The sequence below is a fragment of the Tiliqua scincoides genome, chromosome 4, assembly GCF_035046505.1.
Source record: "Tiliqua scincoides isolate rTilSci1 chromosome 4, rTilSci1.hap2, whole genome shotgun sequence".
NCBI lineage: Eukaryota > Metazoa > Chordata > Lepidosauria > Squamata > Scincidae > Tiliqua > Tiliqua scincoides.
The window spans coordinates 4,245,709-4,269,237 of record NC_089824.1 but is presented as its reverse complement, the minus strand read 5'-3'; the positions used below and the strand labels follow the sequence as shown (position 1 = coordinate 4,269,237).

Here is a 23,529-nt window from a genome sequence, read left to right as displayed (position 1 = left end):
GCCTTGGAGTTCAGATCACTAGCTCATTAAAACCGCTGGTTCTGACTGGTGGCAGTTTTGCAAGGTCTTTCGCAGGCCTGCAAGGAGACCTTTTCCAGTGGGGATGCAAGGGACTGCGCGTGCCGTGACTGCTGTTGAGTCCCATATGCTGTGGCACCACTGGTGTGGCAAATGGTGCCCACCGGCTGGCAAGGCTCCAAGGACAGGCACCCCACCTGAACAAAACTTGCTCTCAACTCTGTTAATGAGGAGGACAGGCCATTTTGGCTCAGCTCTGTGGACATCATCATTAGAACTCAACAAAGAGAAGCATCAGTAAAACCAGCAAGTGTTGTGATTAAGGGGGGGAAAATCCAGATTTGTAAAAGCAGCAGCACAATAAAGCACCCGCAGTATTGTTCCCTAAAATTCTGGGCAAGTGATCAATTTTAATCCGGCATCTGCAGTGTGATGGATGCCATGTCTTCCCCTCTCCAACCTTTGCCTATTTTTCCTCATTTTTGGACACTCCTAACTCCCCTCAAGCTCCTGTTCAGGTTTCGTGGTCTAAGAGCTGGAACAACCTGAAGCGGCCTTTAGTCCTTTGTTTGAAAGACTGATCCCAGCCAGCCATGTGTGTTTGTGGAGTCTAGTCATTCTTTCTTATCTGGACTATCTAAGCCTCATCAATTAGGAAGTCAAACCCATCTGTCTAGGTAAAGGGGTAGGGTGGAGTGGCCAGGTGAGCTCCATGCCTCCAAAGAGGTAACTTGGTGATACCATCAAACCTAGGTTCTTCCATAAGTCCAAGTGCAAGGAAACTTGTGTGTGTTGTGCTGGGTGTGCCACTGAACCGTGTGCTAGTTTGCAGAAGACACACCCAGGACAAAATCCAACTTACCAGTGCCAGTGCAGCTGTAATGCAACCCTGAAGTAAGGTAGCATATGTTCCCTTAGCTTGAGGAGGTCTCTGTGACTCTTCCCCCTAATGCAGGATGCAGCACATGCCCCATTAGAAGGCACTGGAAAGTTAGATAGGATTGTCGTCATCCCCCCCCATAACTCTCCAGTAAAGAGATGTTGCCTCTGAGTGGAAGAAATACATTTGTAATGCAAATAAGCGGTTTTCCAGTTGTTGGTGACACACTTGCATCTGCAAGTGGGTGGCTTTAAGCATTGTGTGAAGATGTCTTTTGCCCCTGGACCAAGCTGGCAGAACCCAAAGAGTCATCTTTAAGAGCTTGCAGGGTCCTGCATCCCGCATGTTGGCTGAGACCAGGAACAAAATCTATCCTTCTGGTTCAGAGCCTCCACTCCACTTCAATTCTGAGTCCTGATGTAGTGCCTGTTGGCCGGCATGCAGAGAGGGTGGAGGCTCTGCCTGACTAATTGCCTTTAGGCAGCAACCCCGGCATTGAAAATTGTAAGTCTCCATGACCTTCCACAGTCAGCCTTGCTGGCCTGGCACTGAAAAATTGCAGCAACGGTCAAGATAATTTATTTCGGGCTCTCAGCAGCTGCTCCCACCTCCTCCTGCCCCCTTTGGCTGGCAGTTTCTTCTGCGCACCTGGCACCGTGGAAACCCTGTTCCAATCCTCCTCTGTGCCTGGCTCTTCCCAAACATTGCTTGGCTTATACTGCTCCATTCCTATCTGGGTTATGTGTGTGTGTACACCCACCCTGTTTACAAGTTGCTTTACATGCCCAATAAAAGAGAAATGTAATTGAAAGCTGTGAAATATACGCTCTCCTCCTCCCCACTCTTCAATGTGAGAAATAGCTTTAATACCCCAATGACAGGTTCCACTGGTTTATATCTCGTAAATAACAGCTCCTCCACGAAAGAAGCAGCTGGGTTTATTCTAGGCTCCAAGTCCCTTTCCCACCTTTGGAACTGTGGAATAGTCTATCAGCATTTTTCATTAACATCCTCCTGCCTGTAACACTGTTTTTGTGGCTGTGACCCCACTGTTCGGTCAGCCATAAGACTCCTGTGGTCCACAGCAGTGGCCAAGGCTGAGAATCACCCCCCCCCAACCAGTTGTTTCTCCCTCACTAATCTCATCCTCAGATCATCTCTAAACATGGAAATTCCATTTATTTATTTATGTATTGATTTATATCCCACCTTTCCCTCCAAATAATCAGAGTACTCAAGGCGGTTATCTAGCTATCATGACAAACAGCTTTGGGTAGACTACCTTTTTCATGAATGTGTCAAATGGTTTCCTAAAAGCCGTCAGAGTTCCAAAAGTGCATCACACATTGTTTGGATTGCGTAAAGTTTAGCAGATGAACTGTTGACCATTTAACAGCAACTCCTAGGGATGTCTACTCAAAAGTAAATTCCACTGAATTAAATGGGACGTTCTCTCAAATTAAATGCGTGCAGGACTGCAGCCTAAGGCCCCAATCCTAGTGTTTCGTAGCAGAAGGCCCTCTCTGTTGGCACTGCAGATACAGTAACAGCATGCTCAAAGGGGCCACCAGCCCAGCACAAATGGTTGGCGACTGCACGCTTCTGCCCCCAGAGCACCCAGACATCGCTGGAGGAGGTGCATTGGCGGTGGGGCAGTGGGTTGTGAGGAAGTGTAATGGGGAGGAACTGGGGGGGGAAGGGAAGGGAGGGGAAGAAAAGGGAGGGGTGAATCTGTTGGCCATTGCACATGCTGAATGTTATCCCCATTTTTCTGCCCAGCAGTAGTATAGCTATAGGTGAGGCAGCACGGTAAGTACTTCAGGCACCATAATGCACCATGTAAGCGGCCCCTCCCATTCGCCATCCAGGCAGCAAATGCAACATGCAAGAGTGCTCTGTGCCTCCTGTGTGTTGCCATAGCTGTTCGGAATGGCTTCAATAGTGAGTGGAAGGGGCAGCTTACATTATCTGTTGTGGCACCTGTTGCCCCTGGGGGCTGGGGATAAGAATAGGCCCTCAGTTTGGCTGTACTTGTCGTAAGAGGCGACTGAACAGCCACCGGGTAGATGGGGCTCGTCAGCCTGGGAAGGCAGCTCATCTGAGAGAAGGAAAACTCTAATCCCAAACCTCCACTGCCTTGTGGCTACATCCAGTTATGGAAAAGGCTTCAGGAGTCAACCTCGAGGCAAAATCCGGAGCCGGAGTCCCTGAGGCAGTTCATGGCTGAACACAGTCACGTTCTGGCAACTCCTGCGACGTCGCTGGAACCAACCGTATTGGCTTCTGCCTTTCCATTGGACCATTTCAGCGACGTGGAGAGGGGGGAATTACTGCATGGGAAACAGTCTATCCTCCATACCTACTTTACCCAGGCTTCGCGCACTGGAGAGGACACTCTGTTCCAGAACCACCATTCAGAGCGTGACACCATAGTCTTCCGAGACTGAAGGATGCCAACTGTGGCACCTGTAGTACTTACTGTGATGCCCCCGTTTAGCCGTGCCACTTCTGCTCATCCCAGCCCCTGACTGTCCTCAGACATATTTCAGCTACATACCTGGTGTAGGTCCGAGGAGACTTATAGTCCATCAGGAGACCCAGGCAATAAGCCTCTCTCTCAGGCCTCCTTCTTCCCCACTACCACCATGGCATGCAGTGTGCACCTCCATGGCATACCTGCATGCTTCAGCTTGATGGGGGATAGGATTGGGCAGTGAGCTGTGTATTTCTATGCACACTTGCCTGAGCATAAGCACTACTGAACTCAGTGGAACTGATTTCTGAATAAATGTGCATAGGCTTGCGCTGTAACTTGATTAAATGATATCGCCCACACCTCAAAGCACTTTTCATAGAACCTGACAAATGCAAAGCAGTTCTGTGAGTTAACATGAAGTAACAGCAAACAGGAACATAATTACAGATATATATATATATATATATATATATATATATATATATATATATATATATATATATATATATATATATATATATATATTTTAAACTAATTGGATAAATGGCAGCAGCCTACTATTCTAGTAAGAGGGCTGAATTACGCTAATGGAAACTTGATCTGTACAAATCTGCAGGAGCCACAATGTAAATCAGTAATTGTTGGTGCATGGCCCCCAGTGGCATAGCTAGAGGGGGTGTAGAGCACTAAGTTTTGCAGGGAACCTGCAGGGAGTGTGCAAGCAGCCCCTCCCCTTCCAGAGCCAGGTGTACATCTCTGTTTTGCTCTCATGGCCCGCAATGGCACTGAAGGAGGGGGCTGTTTGCATGCCATGGTGAGGCTCCTCCAAAACTTAGTGCTTTTCACCCCCTCTAGCTACCACTGATGGTCCCAGCACACCACACTCATGCCTTGAAAGGCTGAAGGCAATGTGAGCATGTACAGTTTTCTAAGCAAAAGCTACCATTCATGATTAAGAAGAAAGGCCATCTTGAACATTTCCTAACATTTTTCTCTATTGCAGTAATATGCTAGGACCCTAGAATCATTAAATATATATATATTGATTAAAATTTGCCATCATCAATCAAAACTTGCCCTTTACCGATTTATCAGCGCCGCTTTTGATTGATTAATTTGTCCATAAAACACCCAAAGCTCTATATGCGTCCTTAAAAGAGCAACTCTTGGTGGTGAATAATGTTGCATGGAAAATGGCAAACCGGCAATCAGAACTCCAAGTCCGAACAGTGCTGGGGTCATGGATGCTGATAGTGAAGGGCCAGGCACTGGCGAGGCAGGCCAGTGATACAGACTGGCAAGGCGCTGGGCTGGAGTCTCGACACACAAGCTACACCAGCAACCAGGAGCCACCTAGAGCCAGTAACTCCAGAGGTTCAAAACTCTGAGTTGGATTCCCCTCAAGGAGGAGCGTCCTTTCCCCTGAGTGGAGCTTGTGCTCCACAGTGCCCCTTTGGGTACGTAGACAATGCAGCTGGTCTTCCCTTCCCAGTCTGGGGGGTGGACCTGCTGCCATCTCCTGTTTTTCCCGATGGCCCTTTATTTCTTTTTGCCTGTATTTCCCTTCCTTCCTGGGGAGAAACTCAAGTCACCTTTTTTTTCTTTACAGAGCCCCATGAAATATGTGATGAAGACAACTTCGCCTCTGTGATCTGGAAGGAAACCCCTGCTGGAGACGCTGCGGCTGTCCGTTGTCCCCGTAATGCCACAGGTAAGAGAGAGGAAAGAAGCCCTCCAGAACTTTCTTTCATGGGCCTGAAGTAGACAGAGTTCAGACATTGGAGTGCAAAGGGAGGAATCTACGTCTTTATGCCCAGAGGCAGAAGATCCTGAAAGATGATTACGGGGCTGGGGCACCTTCCTTACGAGAAAAGGCTACGGCGTTTGGGCCTCTTCAGCCTAGAAAAGAGACGCCTGAGGGGGGACATGATTGAGACATACAAAATTATGCAGGGGATGGACAGAGTGGATAGGGAGATGCTCTTTACACTCTCACATAATACCAGAATCAGGGGACATCCACTAAAATTGAGTGTTGGGAGAGTTAGAACAGACATAAGAAAATATTTCTTTACTCAGTGTGTGGTTGGTCTGTGGAACTCCTTGCCACAGGATGTGGTGATGGCGACTGGCCTGGATGCCTTTAAAAGGGGATTGGACAAGTTTCTAGAGGAAAAATCCATTACGGGGTACAAGCCATGATGTGTATGCGCAACCGACTGATTTTAGAAATGGGCTATGTCAGAATGCCAGATGCAAGGGAGGGCACCAGGATGAGGTATCTTGTTATCTGGTGTGTTCCCTGGGGCATTTGGTGGGCCGCTGTGAGATACAGGAAGCTGGACTAGATGGGCCTATGGCCTGATCCAGTGGGGCTGTTCTTATGTTCTTAAAGGATTCTTTGTCCCTTGAAGTCTGACCTGCATGCTGTTGCAGTTCACAATGGGGAAAGAGCTGTTTGCCTCTGTGAAAGTGAGTTTGTGAAGAGGACCAATATTGCTGACTCTTTGCCTGCCCCCCAATTTAAAAAATGAGTTGTCAATCGCGGTCACACACAGGAACATGGAGGAATGCATCAGTGTGAACCTGTGCTAAGGCTGGTAGTGAAATCTTTGTGAAAATGCATGCTTCTGGCCACCAGGACTTCTCCAGAAGTTCCAGACATGATACTTTGGCCTTTTCAGGTCAAAACGGCACAAGTAGCCTCATCTGGATACTTTGCCTGGAAGAGGTGCCAGGATAGCAGGGATATGGAGGGGGCCGGATAGGTAGCGGGCTTTGTTTTTTTTTTTTTCTCTCCCTTTAACTCATCAACTTCTGAGCCTCAGGAGGGACAGGACCCCAAATGGCACATCATTCTAAATTAGGAGAGACTAGAATAGTAGAGGACGGTAGGTACTGTTCTTGCCAGGCTGATGAATAACTTCTCTGTGGCTTCCAAGGAGTCTGCAGCTGGGCATTTGTTTCTTGTTTTCAAGATCTCCCAGATGGCTCTCAAGGAAGTGGTGTGTGTCCACCTGTAATCGGTGTGTCATGCTCTCTTTCTGTGCTCCACAGAAGCAGAAGCTCATGTTGCCACCTCACTTGCCAGTTTGCAGTTTCATGACTGACTGACCTCCTTCCTCTCAGTGTTAAAGGATTAACCATCTGTAGGGGTGAGGGAAATGTGGAGGCTGGTCCTGAGGGCTTCCTAGGGTGGTCACAAGCACCTTCTTACTACTTCTGTCCACGCAGAACCAAGGAGGGAGGGAGAGATCCAGTGCCGGTCTGTCTGTGAACTGACCTGCTGTAAGAACAGGATGGAGTTCCACTCCCTTGGAATTTACCAGTTTTCACAGATTCCAGTAAAGGTGGAAATATTTTGGAAGCTGGCTGCTTTCTGGAGATTTCTAGATCATTCCAAAAATAGAGGGATGGCAGTGGTTTTGTTTCTTCTTCCCTCCATGGGCTATGCTGGACTCCCCTCCTTGCTTGGACATCTCAAGATGGTGTCTATAAATTAGGGAGTGGAAGGTTTAAAAAGGACTCCCCTTACTGAATTGGAGTCCTTTGGGTAGGTGTGGGTTTGGGTGTGGTAGTGAAACATCTTGTATGAAACCCTGATCCAGGCTGGTTTGAGAATCCTGCCAGGAACTGTTGATAACTTTGTAAAATGCACCCATTTAGTACCTGTGTGTATCCTCAGTTCAGCAGCTGAGGTTCCACAGAAAGTTCCAAACCTTCTACGTGAGTCCCCACTTCACAGATACCACAGTGAGGTGCACCCAGTGAGGGGGGAAAGAATTTTTTTTATTATTTTCCCCCTCACTGTACCCAAGTGAGTAGTAGAAGCCACTACCGCTTCTGTGCTCTCCTCAAGCTTGGTGCATAATGGAACGATTCTTTCCTTTCTTAATCTTATTTACAGTAGCAATTATTAAACAGACATCTCTCCATTGTGATATATAGGAAAAGCCTGTAGGCATTCCTCCCCCCCCCCTCCGTTTTGTTTCCTAACCCATCAAACATGCTGTCACACTCTTTTCCCTGTTTTGTCAGTCGTTCATCATTCAGAAAAAAAGAGACATTTCCTAACGGGAGAGACACACATGCCAGAGCCCAGGGGAGACCTGGCAGGCTGAGCTTGGGGGCAACAAAGGGGTGTGAAACTGCCCCCACTCTTCAAGTGACCTTATCTCACTGCCTGTTTTGTGGCTGTGCTTCTGGGGGTGGCAGCTGTCATCTTCTCCTTCCCCATGCAAATTCCCCTTTGAACCACGAGGCGTATTCCTTCTGTATATGTAGTGTCTTCCTGAGGGGAATTGTGGGTGGGTGGGGGGAATAGGGCGGCTTCCAGCTACTGTGAGCGTCTTCCTCATGCCTGACAGGTCTGACGGGAGTCTCGATTCATCCCCTTCTCCCATGCCGTGTCACAAAGCACTGTCGTTTTTTAATTGCATATTTCACTCACCCTTCCTACGAAGGGCTCAGGAAGGCCCCTGTGCTTCTCCCCCCTGCTCATGTTATCCTTTCTCCTGACAACAACCCTGTTAAGTAGACTGAGAGGGTGATTGGTCCAAGGTCCACTCCATGACTGAGTGATGATTTGAACCCAGCTCTTTGGTCCTCATTCAACATTCTACCCAATAATAATAATAATACAGGTATTTATATACCACCTTTCTTGGTCTTTATTCAAGACTTTGTTCAAGGCGGTTTACATAGGCAGGCTATTTAAATCCCCGTAGGGATTTTTACAGTTGAAAGAAGGTTCTTTCTTTCAAGAACCACAGCATTCAGATGTTTCATTCCGATCTGGCTTCACATTCTGGCCTCCATCCTCCCACGCTCAGAGCAGATGGAATAACTCGGCTCAGCTTGTCAGCTGCTTCCAGGTCGCACGGTGCCGGTGGCCTCGAACTGGCGACCTTGTGGATGTTATCTTCAGGCAAATAGAGGCTCAACCCTCTAGACCAGACCTCCTGCCCAACAACTACCAACAACGCAACTGGCTCTGAATTTTGAAGAGTCACTTGCTGTGTGGTGTGGTGGTTGGGAAGGACACACGGGTAGCCTTATTCCAGTTTGTGACACAAAAGTTAAAGGGTGTATGGAACTGGTTCCTGGCAGTGGCGTAGCTCAAAGGGGTGCGAAGCACTAAGTTCTGCAGGCACCTGAACATGCCATGCAAGCGGCCCTCCCCTTCAGAGCCTTCAGGTGGGTTTGCTCCCACCACCCAGAATGACTCTGAAGGGGAGGGGCATGTTCAGGTGCCTGCAAAACTTAGTGCTTTGCACCCCCACGAGCTATGCCACTAGTTCCTGTTTCTTTGGGTCCCTGCTTCCTTGTGGCTTGCACACACCCCCAGAGGACCTCCTGTGCCACTACAAGTGAATGCTATCAGAAGGCTGTTGTTCCCCAGTCAGCCAGTCATGCTGTGTGCTCTGCCTTTTCTGCTTCCCCTTAGGACTGATTCTAAGGCGGTGTGTGCTGGATGAAGAGGGCATCGCCTACTGGATTCCTCCAACGTATGTCAAGTGCGTTTCAATTGACTACAGGAACATACAGATGATGGTGAGTGTCAGAGCGCAGCTGTATCTGAATCTTGTCATGCAGCACACGTTCCCCGGCCCAGCGTTCCTGCGAGGCTGGGGCATGAAGTGCATCAGGCAGGCGGTCCAGCTCTGTTGACCAGATGAGGCAGGCCCTGAGAATTTGAACCAGTCTGACCAGTCCAAAGACTTCGTGCTGCCTGCCAGTCTGAGGGACTGATGCCCTATTAGTGCTGTGCCCTATTAGGCCTGCAGAGGGCTCAGGTGAATGCCCAGGTAGCTCATTAGGTGAGAAGGTTTTTAGTTGAACAGCGGTTTATAAATACTGTTAATAATAATAATAATAATAATAATAATAATAATAATAATAATAATAATAGAAGGGCAAACCAGGTGGCTCCTGATTTGAGTCTAGCCTCTTCTGTTCCACTAATACTGGCTCCAAGTTTGAGGGAGCCCTTGCAATTTGCCCTCCATGAGCTACCCCTCACTTGGTTACCACTCTTAAGATTCTTTATGGGGCTTTGTTGATAGGGTGTTGTGTGTGTGTGTTTCTGGAATTAGTGGGATGGAAAAAATTCCAAAGGTCATCTTCTGTACCCACTGACAGCAACTGTTACCCTGCGCATGCCTGATCTGGGAAGCTAAGCAGGGTCAGGCCTGGTTAGTACTTGGATGGGAGACTGCCTGGGAATATTGGGTGCTGTAGGCTTATACCAGAGTCTTTCGAGACTGAAGGTTTCCAACCATGTTCTGTGCCTGTCTCGTCCTGGTTGTAGCAGCTGTACACCACACTTCCTAGGGTGACATGGCCTAGTCTGGTTGGGGTCTAAGATTCCAAAGCATAGGGTTTTCAGCATTTATTTTAAATGTGTATATTTGAAACACAGACTTCATCGAGTATCAGGTATTGATAACCCAGAAAGGCAGCAAAGAGAGTTACCAAGGCTGGTATCAGCATTTCAGTGTCATGACTTCTAAATGAAGAAGTCTGAAGCAGGAAGGTGATTCAGAATGTGAGCTCAGTGCAAGAATATCACAGTTCAAGGGTGTGAATCCTCCATGATCAGAAGCAGTATACCTCAGAGACCATAGGCTTGTGCAGAGACCATACGCAAGTGCAGGCTTGTTCTCTGGATGGCAGCATCCATATTTGCTCTAGTAGTTCAACCATAAGTCAGTCATACTTAAAATCAATAATGTACTTAATGAATTTTTAGCCCTGCATTCCTTCACCAAGTGAATGCCCAAGGCAGCCAACAACATTCCTACAAATAATAAAAAACATTTACTACGTTTTAAACAATACAATAATAAAACTCGCAGACCAGTTCTGGTCTCCATAGGAGACCGTAAAATTTGAAAGTTCTTATACGATTAGAGGAAACACATTTATGTATTTATTTTTATTATACACGGCATGAATACCTACAGATTTACAGATCCACGAAAGCAAATTTATCATTTTATATGACAGAGATAAATCATGCAGGCAAATTGGGCATTGAAATTATGGAAGGAGAAATGCAATAAAAGTAAGATATTCAAAAGTTGAATGGAAGTGGTATAAAGCTGGTGTGTTTTTTTTTGGGAACAGTCTCCTAGGGGCTTAAACTATGTAGAGGTTTTTTATCAGTTTTTGAATAGCCCTCTGATCATTTAATTAGTTTATTTTGACCTTGACTTACTTTGAAATGTTTTGAATGCTGTATTTTCTCTCCCAAGTTCTTAAGACAGCCAATGGATACTAAAGCAACAACAACAAATTAACGTGCTGTGTCCTTCCTGTCTTTCCAGACAAGGGAGCACCTTGCGAAAGCCCAGCGTGGGCTGATGGGGGAAGGAGTGTCAGAAGTGTTGCAGAACCTGGTGGAGATATCTCAAGACGGGACCAGCTACAGTGGGGATCTGCTATCAACCATTGATGTACTCAGGAATATGACCGAGATCTTCCGCAGGGCTTATTACAGCCCCACTACGAGCGATATACAGGTGAGCTGGCAGGTGGGATTCACAACTGGGACTGGGGTGGGGGGACAGAATCTGCTATAGGGGCAATTCCAAAATGTTCCATCCAAATTTCTTCCTTGATCTTGGGAGTTCCAAAATTACCTGTAGTCAGTTCTCAACAAAACCTGTGTGCTAGGAATTGTGTATTCTGACTTTTTAAAAATTAATGAATTCCAAATTTTGTACAGAGCATTGTACATGCTTAGGCTGCAATCCTATCCATACTCCCTATCTTGGGAGTAAGCCCATTGACTTGGTTAGCTCTGTCCTATATTCCACTCTGCCTGCTTTCTGGTAGAATTTGAAGAATGTCTAAAATTAATCCCAGAATGATAACAAATTGAAACCTGTGCTGTAAGCCACTCTGTTCCTTTCATGTCTCTCCCTCGCCCATCCCACACTGGTTACTAGTGCACTGAAATATGTGCATTAATTAGCCCATCACATGAAAAAGGGTCTTGTTGCACAAACACATCAGGACTCCATTTGGAGCAGTGAGGTCAGGTCTGCAGTTGGAGCAGAAGGAAGTGGCACTAAGAAACATTAAGTTAACGAATGGGCTGCACCATTTGAAGCAGCAGGTAGGGGATATTAATTGTGAACGCTCCCCCCTTGTAGAACTCCCTGAATAATTTTGTTTGGTTTTTTAAAGCTAGCATATTGGGGTGGGGGGGGGGGGGAGGTGTTCTGGTCAAGTCCTCTCCCTTTGGGGCTAGATTTCTACTTTCAGGGAGTTGTTAGCATATGGAAGCATTCAAATCTTCCATGTAGATCATGGAAGCATTCATGATCTACTGCTTGCTGGCTGAAGTGATACAGACTTTTTTTAAACCCCTTCATTCTACTGCATGTTTTGACCAGGCATGAATCAATGTGCATATAGACTTGTGCACAATGGTAACCTGTATAAACCATGCATGGCTATTGATCAGAATGAGGCCCTGAATACAAAAATGAAACTGTGGCCAATTGCAAGTGATTGATATTGCTCTGTAAATGAGACCAAATAGTCCAAGCCCTTCAAAGAGAAATTCAGAAAGGGAGAATGTGCTAAACATCCCCAGAGAAAAACCTGAAAAATTGACGCTGTTCCTGGGCAGCATTGTTAATGAAGTAGGATCCCTCTCTTCCTTTTCTAATCTAATTTCTATGGTCTGCAGTGCTTTGTCCTCAGCATAGTCCATGTGGGTAGATAATGGGTAATAGGTTGAATTTCACTCCCTTCTAATTTTGGGGTGCTAATCTTCTTTCGATCAGTGTCTTTCGGGACATCCATCCAAGCAACCTGCTGACTGCGATGCAGGTGGGGTCCAGCATGTGGGACTGTGCTTAGTGACCACAAAACACAAATATCTCCATGCTCTTCTACGTGAGCCCCAAAGCGGATGGAGTTAATAACAGGGCTACCGGGGAACTGCAAGGCTTCCTTGTTCAGAATCAAGGAAATGACTAATGAGAGGAGAATATACAGGGTATGAGAGCTCAGTGCACCCTGGTGCACCCTGGATGAATCCAAGCTCCACACAGAATCACAGATTTTGTTTCTGTCTCTCTTCTTAGAACTTTGTCCAGATAATGAGCAACATATTGACGGAGGACAACCGAGACAAGTGGGAAGAGGCTCAGCTGGTACGAGAATGTTGTATTCCAAATGGAAACAGCCTTTGGAAGTTCTCTCTCTCTCTCTCTCTCTCTCTCCTCTCTCTCTCTCTCTCAACAATGTTGTGTTGTTGACTACTTAGTCGGGAGGTGGGGACTGTGCTTAAAATAATGTGCTTTTTGTTTGTTTTTAAATAATAATATCTAAACCACCCCATTGGGGAATGAGTGAACATCCCAAAGCAAACATCTGTTCTGACCCCAGCCTGTTTGTTTCAGAAGAAATAGTCCCCAAACCAACTGGGCCCATTCAGTTTGAGCTCTCATCTTCTGAAACCAAACACCAGAGCCCCAGTGTTTATGTAATGTTTGCTAAAAGTGCTCAGAGCAATTGCTTTTCACTCTCTCTTGCACACAGTTTTGCACCATTACATGCACTCAATCTAATCCTTACAACAGTCTTATGAGGTAGGCCAGTAATAATAATCAATCCATTTTGCAAAATGGGAAAGCTGGATGAAAGTGACTTGGCTAAGGCCACCTAATGGATTCATTGCTAAGGTCAGTTTTGAACTGGAGATTTCTTGACTAACAACTCAAGTGCTTGGTTTTCTGTCCCCTCTTAGTTCTGCCATCAAAGCAGATGGCCTGGATTTATTTTATTTTATTTATCTTAAAACATTCCTATCACAGCTCTCTGCCCCATTCAGGGGACAAGGAATGCAAAGGATAGCAGAAATTTACGTACAGGTTTGAAATCCATTTGATACCATTTGTGGTCTGTTGAAATTGGGCAGATCTGCCACACCTTCCAATACTTGATAAAATTCATGACACACTTACAAGCAGTGGCATAGCTAGAGGGGGTGCAAAGCACTAAGTTTTGCACGGAGCCTCAGTACAATGTGCAAGTGGTCCCTCCCCCTCTCCTTTGGAGGAGGAGGCCGAGAGGCTGCTTGCATGCCACAATAAGGCTCCTTGCAAAACTTAGTGCTTTGCACCTTGTTTAGCTATTCCATTGCTTGCAACACCTTGAATTTTATCAGTGACAAGGCCCCCCCCCCACCATCATTCTATATTCATTGCAGAAGGCTTTGCTCTGTCTCCTAGATATGCTGTATTCATTTATCCTGGAAAATCCTTCCACCATAGATCATTATCAGCAGTTTAAAATATATCTCAGCAGTTGCAGTGGGTGGAACGGCAGAACTTGCACCACATGGTGCTTTGGGATTCATATACCTGCATGTGCTCAGAAGACAAAATAATAAATAATTCCCCATTCACCCCCGCTCCTCCCCCGAGATCTTTAACTGCTGGAGACCAGGGAAGAAGATTGAACACTGAAGGATGGCAACTCTAACAGTTTAAGCTAATAGCTTTTTAATGAGGAATTTCCAAAAGGGGGTGGAAGCAAGACCATAGGGGCAGGGACCAGGAAGTAGCGACTGTCCTTGTAAACAAGGAAAAAAAAATGTTCTAGGCAGCTCTCAAACTTTGCATTCAAACTGCTTTTATCTGAGGCTACTCTGTTATCGAGTCAACATGCACAGCATCTGCTTCAGCTGCCCTGGGGATAACAGAGTGGCTTCAGATGAAAAGCACAGAGGAAAGAGCTGCAAAGTCTGAGTGTTGCCTGACCATCCTAGAACCTATTCATCCATCCTCCTTTCCTGCATTCCTGCACACAGACTCTAGATGGCGATGGTCAGAGAGCCCAAAGGCTATTTACTATTCTGCATGCCTATTCCAATATAAGAAATTGCTAGAGCAGCAGTTCTTAACTTTTTTAAAATGATTATAGATCCCCAATGGATTGCCCAGTATGTCCCCATACCCCCTTTGCCAAACTATCAAAATAATCATCACCACCAGTCTCCAGATTGACATCTCCAGATGTCAAAATTATTGTCATCACCCAGTTGTATTAGGTGCCAGTGAGATTTCGAAAGGTGTCAGTAGTTGGGTTTTACTTTACATATGGAACAGAACACCTCAATCCATATTGATAATGGTGGTTGTTAATAATCTAATCCACAGTTCCCAAACTCTTCCGGAGTTTGGGAGCTGCTGTAAGTCTTTGCAGGGGTGGAGGGAATGCAGCAACACATTCAGAGCTTTTGGGGACATTTTTACCCTTACCTGAGCTTGGGCACCCCCACAGGGCTCTCCACTCCCTATAAAATCTAAAAATAAAGATCATGACCCACTTCCGATAAAGTGTAAAAATACCCCTGAAAGCAATGCAGAGATCATCCCGATTGTATCGCTATAGTCCCCCCTCCCTACCCCTTAAAATGGCACAGACAGAGCTTCTTGGCTGGGCTGTCACAATACTGCAGGTTGAGAACCTCTGATATAATCTAATAACAATTTTTTAAAAAAGTTTAGAGATTGAGGGCCAATCCTATCCAGTTTTCCAGTGCTGGTGCAGTTGTGCCAATGGGGCATGCACTGCGTCTTATGGTGGGGCAGCAGTCACAGAGGCCTCCTTAAGGTATGGGAACATTTGTTCCCTTACCTTGCGGCTGCATTGTGGCTACACCGGTGCTGGAAAATTGGATAGGATTGGGCCCTGAATCCCATACCCCATCAGTTGGTTCCCATATCTCCAAGGGGGGGTGTGTGTGGCCATTTTAATGGTTCATAAGTCCAAAATTATCTTTTTAGATGGGTCCTAATGCCAAAGAGCTCTTTCGATTGGTGGAGGACTTCATTGATGTTGTTGGATTCCGCATGAAAGACTTCCAGGATTCCTACCAAGTGACTGAAAATCTAGGTGAGTAGATTGGGCTACCCTTTTCCGTGATTCTCTCAACCTGAATGTAGGAAGCTTCTTGCCTCATGGCATAATAGGTGGTGGAACTTTGCTTAGGGAGTGGTAGTTATTTTAACCAGTTAGTGATCAACATCAGAAGAGCCCTGCTGATTCAGACCAAAAGTTCATCAAATCCAGCATCCAAACAGAGACCTCTGGATAAGCTCACAAGCTTCAAAGAAGGAACCCTCTCCCATATGCCCCTTGCTGCAGGCGAGGGGTTGGACTAGATGGCTTTGTTGCTCCCTTCTATGATTCTTTATTCCCAAGCATTGCTCTCAAGCCCCAGCAGCTGGTGTTACATAACATAAGAACATAAGAACAACCCCACTGGATCAGGCCATAGGCTCATCTAGTCCAGCTTCCTGTATCTCACAGCGGCCCACCAAATGCCCCAGGGAGCACACCAGATAACAAGAGACCTCATCCTGGTGCCCTCCCCTGCATCTGGCATTCTGACATAACCCATTTCTAAAATCAGGAGGTTGCGCATAAACATCATGGCTTGTACCCCATAATGGATTTTTCCTCCAGAAACTTGTCCAATCCCTTTTTAAAGGTGTCTAGGCTAGACGCCATCACCACATCCTGTGGCAAGGAGTTCCACAGACCGACCACACGCTGAGTAAAGAAATATTTTCTTTTGTCTGTCCTAACCCGCCCAACACTCAATTTTAGTAGATGTCCCCTGGTTCTGGTGTTATGCGAGAGTGTAAAGAGCATCTCTCTATCCACTCTGTCCATCCCCTGCATAATTTTGTATGTCTCAATCATGTCCCCCCTCAGGCGTCTCTTTTCTAGGCTGAAGAGGCCCAAACGCCGTAGCCTTTCCTCATAAGGAAGGTGCCCCAGCCCAGTTATCATCTTAGTCGCTCTCTTTTGCACCTTTTCCATTTCCACTATGTCTTTTTTGAGATGCGGCGACCAGAACTGGACACAATACTCCAGGTGTGGCCTTACCATAGGTGTTGCTGCATCAGAGGCAAAACACACCTGAATATGGAAGCTCCATTTAGACTGCATGACTGGCAATAATTGAGAGACCTCTCCACCTTCATTATTTTTGATTAACCCCCTTTATAAACCATCTGACCATACATTCCTTAAATGCACTATTATTTAAGGAAAAGAGATTCTGAATTCACTCCCGATTCTAGTTCACTTAACTTTGTATGCAAAGTACAGTTAAACCCCAAGGGTTATTTTATTTATTTGTTCATCTACTATTAGTAATGTATCAACAAGCACAAATATACATCATATATATTATATTGATTATATGTCATATAGTATTACCGTATTTTTCGCTCTATAAGACGCACTTTTCCCCCCCAAAAAGTGGGGGGAAAAGTGTGTGCGTCTTATGGAGCGAATACTGCAAAAAAAAAAAAAAAAAACTCCGCCCCTGGCCCCGCCCCCTGCCCGCTCTGCTCGGCTCCGCTTCCCAGGAAAGCGTGGGTGGGGTGGCAGTCTTGCTGAGCAAGCCCGTGTGTCTACTCAGAAGTAAGTCTCAGACTCACTGGGACTCACTCCCAGGAAAGGGGGGGGGGGATGGCAGGCTCGCTGAGAAAGCCCACGTGTCTACTCAGAAGTAAGTCTCAGAGTCACTGGGGCTCACTCCCAGGAAAGCGGGGGTGGGGTGGCAGTCTTGCTGAGCAAGCCCCTAGAGCAGGGGTGCTCATTACGTCAACCCTCGAGCTACCAGTCCATCTCCAGGCGAAATGAGTCAATCGCGGGCTTCTCTCCTGTCCACGCATCCCTAGGAGTGAGCCCCTGGCAGGCTTGTGAGCCCAGGGAGCGAGCCTAGGGAGTGAGTCCAGGGAGCCCAGGGACTGAGACGGGCTCCTACCTGGGAGAGGAGGCGCTGGCAGGCTTTTCTCCTGTCCACTCATCCCTGGGAGTGAGCCCCATTGGCTCTACTGGGGCTGACTTACCTTTCCCCTGCTTTTGCACTGGTATGTATGGAGATCTGCCCCCCCCCACTTCCATCTGTTGGTTCTGTGTGCAAGGGGTTTTGCAATGGCCTTGCTGTGATGCCTATACAGAGATCTTACCTGCCCCACACTTTTCCCCTGCTTTTGCACTGCTATGTATGGAGATCTGCCCCCCCCCCACTTCCATCTGTTGGTTCTGTGTGCAAGGGGTTTTGCAATGGCCTTGCTGTGATGCCTATACAGAGATCTTACCTGCCCCACACTTTTCCCCTGCTTTTGCACTGCTATGTATGGAGATCTGCGCCCCCCCCCCACTTCCATCTGTTGGTTCTGTGTGCAAGGGGTTTTGCAATGGCCTTGCTGTGATGCCTATACAGAGATCTTACCTGCCCCACACTTTTCCCCTGCTTTTGCACTGCTATGTATGGAGATCTGCCCCCCCCCCACTTCCATCTGTTGGTTCTGTGTGCAAGGGGTTTTGCAATGGCCTTGCTGTGATGCCTATACAGAGATCTTACCTGCCCCACACTTTTCCCCTGCTTTTGCACTGCTATGTATGGAGATCTGCGCCCCCCCCCCCACTTCCATCTGTTGGTTCTGTGTGCAAGGGGTTTTGCAATGGCCTTGCTGTGATGCCTATACAGAGATCTTACCTGCCCCACACTTTTCCCCTGCTTTTGCACTGCTATGTATGGAGATCTGCGCCCCCCCCCCCACTTCCATCTGTTGGTTCTGTGTGCAAGGGGTTTTGCAATGGCCTTGCTGTGATGCCTATACAGAGATCTTACCTGCCCCACACTTTTCCCTGCTTTTGCACTGCTATGTATGGAGATCTGCGCCCCCCCCACTTCCATCTGTTGGTTCTGTGTGCAAGGGGTTTTGCAATGGCCTTGCTGTGATGCCTATACAGAGATCTTACCTGCCCCACACTTTTCCCCTGCTTTTGCACTGCTATGTATGGAGATCTGCGCCCCCCCCCCACTTCCATCTGTTGGTTCTGTGTGCAAGGGGTTTTGCAATGGCCTTGCTGTGATGCCTATACAGAGATCTTACCTGCCCCACACTTTTCCCCTGCTTTTGCACTGCTATGTATGGAGATCTGCGCCCCCCCCCCCCACTTCCATCTGTTGGTTCTGTGTGCAAGGGGTTTTGCAATGGCCTTGCTGTGATGCCTATACAGAGATCTTACCTGCCCCACACTTTTCCCCTGCTTTTGCACTGCTATGTATGGAGATCTGCGCCCCCCCCCCCACTTCCATCTGTTGGTTCTGTGTGCAAGGGGTTTTGCAATGGCCTTGCTGTGATGCCTATACAGAGATCTTACCTGCCCCACACTTTTCCCCTGCTTTTGCACTGCTATGTATGGAGACCTGCGCCCCCCCCACTTCCATCTGTTGGTTCTGTGTGCAAGGGGTTTTGCAATGGCCTTGCTGTGATGCCTATACAGAGATCTTACCTGCCCCACACTTTTCCCCTGCTTTTGCACTGCTATGTATGGAGATCTGCGCCCCCCCCCCACTTCCATCTGTTGGTTCTGTGTGCAAGGGGTTTTGCAATGGCCTTGCTGTGATGCCTATACAGAGATCTTACCTGCCCCACACTTTTCCCCTGCTTTTGCACTGCTATGTATGGAGATCTGCACCCCCCCCCCACTTCCATCTGTTGGTTCTGTATGCAAGGGGTTTTGCAATGGTCTTGCTGTGATGCTTATACAGAGATCTTACCTCCCCCACACTTTTCCCCTGCTTTTGCACTGCTATATATGGAGATCTGCCCCCCCCCCACTTCCATCTGTTGGTTCTGTGTGCAAGGGGTTTTGCACTGGTCTTGCTGTGATGCCTATACAAAGATCTTACCTCCCCCACACCTTTCCCCTGTTTTTGCACTGGTCTGTATAGAGATCTGCTCCCCCCCCCTTGTATTGGAATCCAGGAAGATCTGGTGAGGAGGTAGATGTGGTGTCAGCAGTGGCCCCTTTAAGGGTAAGGCCTGGGCATCCTGGGCACAGCTGCAGCCACTGGAAGGCAATAGGGCCCTCAGGGATATAAGGAGTACCAGAGGCAGAAAGGGTTTGTGGGTTTTGAAGGGGGGGGGGGACGGGACTGACTGGGTTTATTGAATTTGGAATCTGACTGTGGCTGGACTTGTATACCCTGATGGATTTAACTGACCTACCTGGAACCTGACCTTGGACTGTAATTTGGCTTATTGGCTCTGGACTCTGATTTGGTAACTCTGAATGATGGGACTGATTTACTTGGCATCTGTGGACTGGAACTGGACTCATTTTTGCTTGCTGCACTGGTGAGTTGCACAAGGGGGACTGATCAGCCTTAAGCGGGCATGAGGCCCAGTGGATTGGAATTTGGCAGAACATCATTGTAGCAGAAAGATAATGTGATCCCCTATTTGTGTGCACCTGCTTTTGTGAGCTTCATAAATTCTGACTCTAGTGATGATGAGTTCTTGGGATTTCCAGAAAACTAGAGTACTCAAACCTTTAAGTCTCTCCATTTGTTAATGACAGTGATAATGGTTCTTAATGCCACTGTTGACTGCTGTTCACTTTACATGGTTCAAATGTTATTCTGTTATAGTTTATTAAATATTTTATTACACTATTTGGTTCAGAATATTTTTTCCTTGTTTTTCTCCTCTAAAAACTAGGTGCGTCTTATGGTCAGGTGCGTCTTATAGAGCGAAAAATACGGTAATTGTAATTTCCTCAGCCAAACGGTTTAAAACGATTGTCAAAACAAAGACATCAGTTTGCTGTGGCAATAAAATCCCATGTATATCCACCTCGGTGTAGCACTGCAGCAATCTAGTTGTTTCATTGGTCTGTAATTCCTTTCCTAACAATGAAAACCCCTTTTTAAGTAAGTCACTCCCATAAGAACCTCCTTTCCTTGTACCATGTCCCTCACTGCCTGACTGATGGAACAAATGTTCCTTTTCCAGTACCAGTAAGTGAGAATTCTAAATGAGTCATGGAATTCTAATATTCCAATATTAGGACGGGATCAGTGGTGTAGCTAGAGGGGCAATGGGAAATTCAGTGTTGGTCAGTATTAAAATGCTTGAAACAGACATGCCGTAGATGAACTCAAACTGCAATTCTATGCCCCTTTACTTGAGAGTAAGCCCAACAGGACTTACTTCTTAGGAGACATGCACAGAACGGCACTGCACATTTTGTATCTTCAGTCCAGATAACCCCATATCACAGCCCCAGGACCTCTTGGAAACGCCACTCCTGAACATTTCCACTATTTCAGCCACAATTTGACTCCAAAAGGTTTGAACACATGAGCACATCACTGGTGTCTTTGCATCACATCCATCTTTGTACATTTGCATTGCCAGCCATTAGGGGATACATAAGGCCTAATGAGTACATAACAAAGGAGGAACTTTGTTACCATTGTTGGAGGGTATGTCTGCCTTTGGAACAGATAATTACCAATGTCAGGTGAGCTGTGGACAGTTGAATACCTTGTCCCTCTTCCGTGCATCCTGTACCTGGCATCAGAGTTGCTCAATTGCTCCAACTAACCATTATCAATTGTGCTCATGGTCTGCTTGTTGGGCTTGTGAAGTTGGCTTGATTTCCTTCCTTCTCTCTCTCTTTCTTCCGCTCTCTTTTTCTGTCTCTCTGCTCAAGTCCTCAGCGTTCAGAAACTCCCTGCCAATGCAGCCAAAGACATCAGTTTTCCTATGAAGGGCTGGCGGGGCATGGTGGATTGGGCCCGTGTTGCAGAGGACAAGGTCACCGTGTCCAAGAACATCCTCTCCACCGGGGTTTCAGGTAAGAGAGTGGAGGCAACTTGGGAAGGCTGATCCTTTTCTGAAGTGTACCACTCATAGTCTGTGGGGCAGGGTGTTCAGCTGCATCCCTAGGCTTACCCTTTGGAACATAAAGGTTAAAGTTTTTGTGTGTTTTTTTTTTTAATTTTTTCCCTGTACATTCAAAATGTCCAATGACTACTAAAGGACAGTGTTGCACTTCAATCCAGAAGATGCAAACTGAAATTGTTCTTAGCCATGAAGCTAAGGTGACTGGGTGACTTTGGGCAAATTGTTCTTTTAGCTCAGCTTACCTCACTGGGCTACTGTGCAGAAAAATGCACAGTATAGTGTACTAAGGGTGGGGTGTGATCCACCCCAAGTACATGCCATAAGGGGGTGCGAGTGTGCTTATCCCTTCAAATGCTGGGTAGACCTGACCTCCTCCATGGGGCATCTCGAGGTGGAGGCCTGATCTACCTGGCATTTGAATGTCAAGTAGGCCTGGCCTTGAGATTCTCCCCTCCTCCTGGGCTTCAGCCAAGGACACAGCGCGCCCTCGCTGCCGGAGGGGGTGGATCTCGGTTGCAGCAGTGCATGCCAGATCTGATCTTCCTTTTCTGGCCTGGACCTCCCCCCCACCCCAGGAATCTCTACAGACTCATGCCAACTAAAGAGCTTGTGTAAGTCCAAAAAGACTCATTGATGGTCAAGTGGCCTATGGAGAGGTAAGTAAAAAAACAACAACAATGTAATTTACTTCTCCTGGGACATCTGGTCGCCCCTCCAACATAGCATGCAGCGCATGCTCTGTTGTTGGTGCTGCATGCTACGGATTGGCAAGGGACAGGAATGCCCCCAAGGAGTCTAATCCTTAGGACCAGTGGTGTAGCTAGAGGAGGTGCAAAGGGGTTTTGCAGTGAGCCTCACTGCAGCGTGCAAGCGGCCCCTCCCCTTCAGAGCCAACCTAGGCCTCTGCTTTGCTTCCCCTGCCTGGAACGGCTTCTCCAACCCTCCTTGTTTTGCATCCAGAGCCTTTTGATACCTCCTCTTGTTCACTTGTATTCTTATTAAGCCTTTTGTTTCGCTTCTTCACAGAGACGGACGACTCTGCTGTCTTCGTGGTGGGGACAGTTCTGTACCGCAACCTGGGTGGGATCCTCTCCCTTCAGAGGTAAGGTTGGGTCCTGGACTGCCCCGGTGGCAAAATGTAAAGAGCAAATAATTTGCAGAAGAGAAGCCATCCGGGAGCAGCATGGTTAATTCTCCCTTGCTGCTTTTCCTCCAGCTCAGGTTGGGGGTATATTAGTATTGGGGGGGGGGGGTTCTTCTTACCAGAAAGATGCACAGAGCGTGTTATTTTTATAATGACTCAGTCTTGAACCATCAAAAGGTCTTACTGGATAGATCTGAAACTCAAAGACGTGTTCGGGGTCGACAAAGGTTCCTGTAAGTCTGATACTTTGTACCAGCTCAGCAATTAACAGCCCAGTCCTATCGAGGACCTACTGCAGCAGATCTCGCAATTCACTGTGAAAGCAACATAGCTGTTGTGTGCAATGGAGCCACTGGCAGAAATGGCCAATGGTGCCGCTTACATGCCAGACTCCCCTGGACGCTCCACCTGTGTAGGTAAGGTGGTGGCAGGGGTGGGACTTGGGAGGTTCGGAGAAGGTCTGGGGTGGGGAGGGCAGGGGTGGCAAGTGGGCTGGAGAGGGTGGACCTCAGTGGCAAAATGCACACCAGATCCTATCCTCATCTTCAAACCCACCCTGCACCTTCCCTCTCCTTGAACATATGCCAGCTACTTAGCTGGTGTAGGTCCTAGAGGACCCATAGGGCGCAATCTTAACCCCTTATGTCAATGCTTTCCAGCACTGACATAAGGGCAGTGCAGCTCCAAGGTAAGGGAACAAACATTCCCTTGCTTTGAGGAGGCCTCCGTGAGTGACACCCAACTGCAGGATGCAGCACACGTCCCATTGGCACCGCTATGCCAGTGCTGGAAAGCACTGACATAAGGGGTGAGGATTGCGCCCATAGACAGTCAGAAGGCCTATTGAGTTTTGTACTTATCCTGCATTGGCCTTCTGTTCTCTCCCCCCCCCCCATAGCATGCAGATAGGAGATAGGACTGGGCTCTTAACTGCACTTTGGCTCTGCATCACTGTACACTCCTACTTGAGCCTTTCAATGGGACACCTGGTGCACAATTAAGCTAACTACACATGGGGCAAGCAACTGGGCTTCAGATCAGTGTTGCTACCTGTGTCTGAGGATGGGGGGTACGATGCACAATTGCCCCTGGCACTTGTAGAATGAAACAGTGGTTCAGTTCAGTATTGCTGACAACATTGTACGTTGTACAGGCACTTTCAAAAACCTAGTGAAGTGCACCAAACAGACCCCTCCACACTGGGTGAACAAATGGTTAATGCAGTTCAACTTTGGCTAGTGTGAAGTGACGTGCATTGGAG

At 47.3% G+C, this 23,529-nt stretch overlaps 1 protein-coding gene across 1 annotated transcript in view; it reads left to right on the top strand.

Annotated features, from left to right (window-relative positions):
* Window positions 1-23,529, top strand: part of ADGRB1 (adhesion G protein-coupled receptor B1) — a 232,251-nt gene that overhangs the window by 83,601 nt on the left and 125,121 nt on the right. Inside the window, exons 8-14 of the mRNA XM_066623182.1 lie at window positions 4,984-5,085; window positions 8,821-8,927; window positions 10,703-10,897; window positions 12,476-12,544; window positions 15,185-15,293; window positions 20,931-21,074; window positions 22,151-22,226. Coding sequence (XP_066479279.1) covers window positions 4,984-5,085; window positions 8,821-8,927; window positions 10,703-10,897; window positions 12,476-12,544; window positions 15,185-15,293; window positions 20,931-21,074; window positions 22,151-22,226 — 802 coding nt within the window. The remainder of the gene's footprint in view (window positions 1-4,983; window positions 5,086-8,820; window positions 8,928-10,702; window positions 10,898-12,475; window positions 12,545-15,184; window positions 15,294-20,930; window positions 21,075-22,150; window positions 22,227-23,529) is intronic.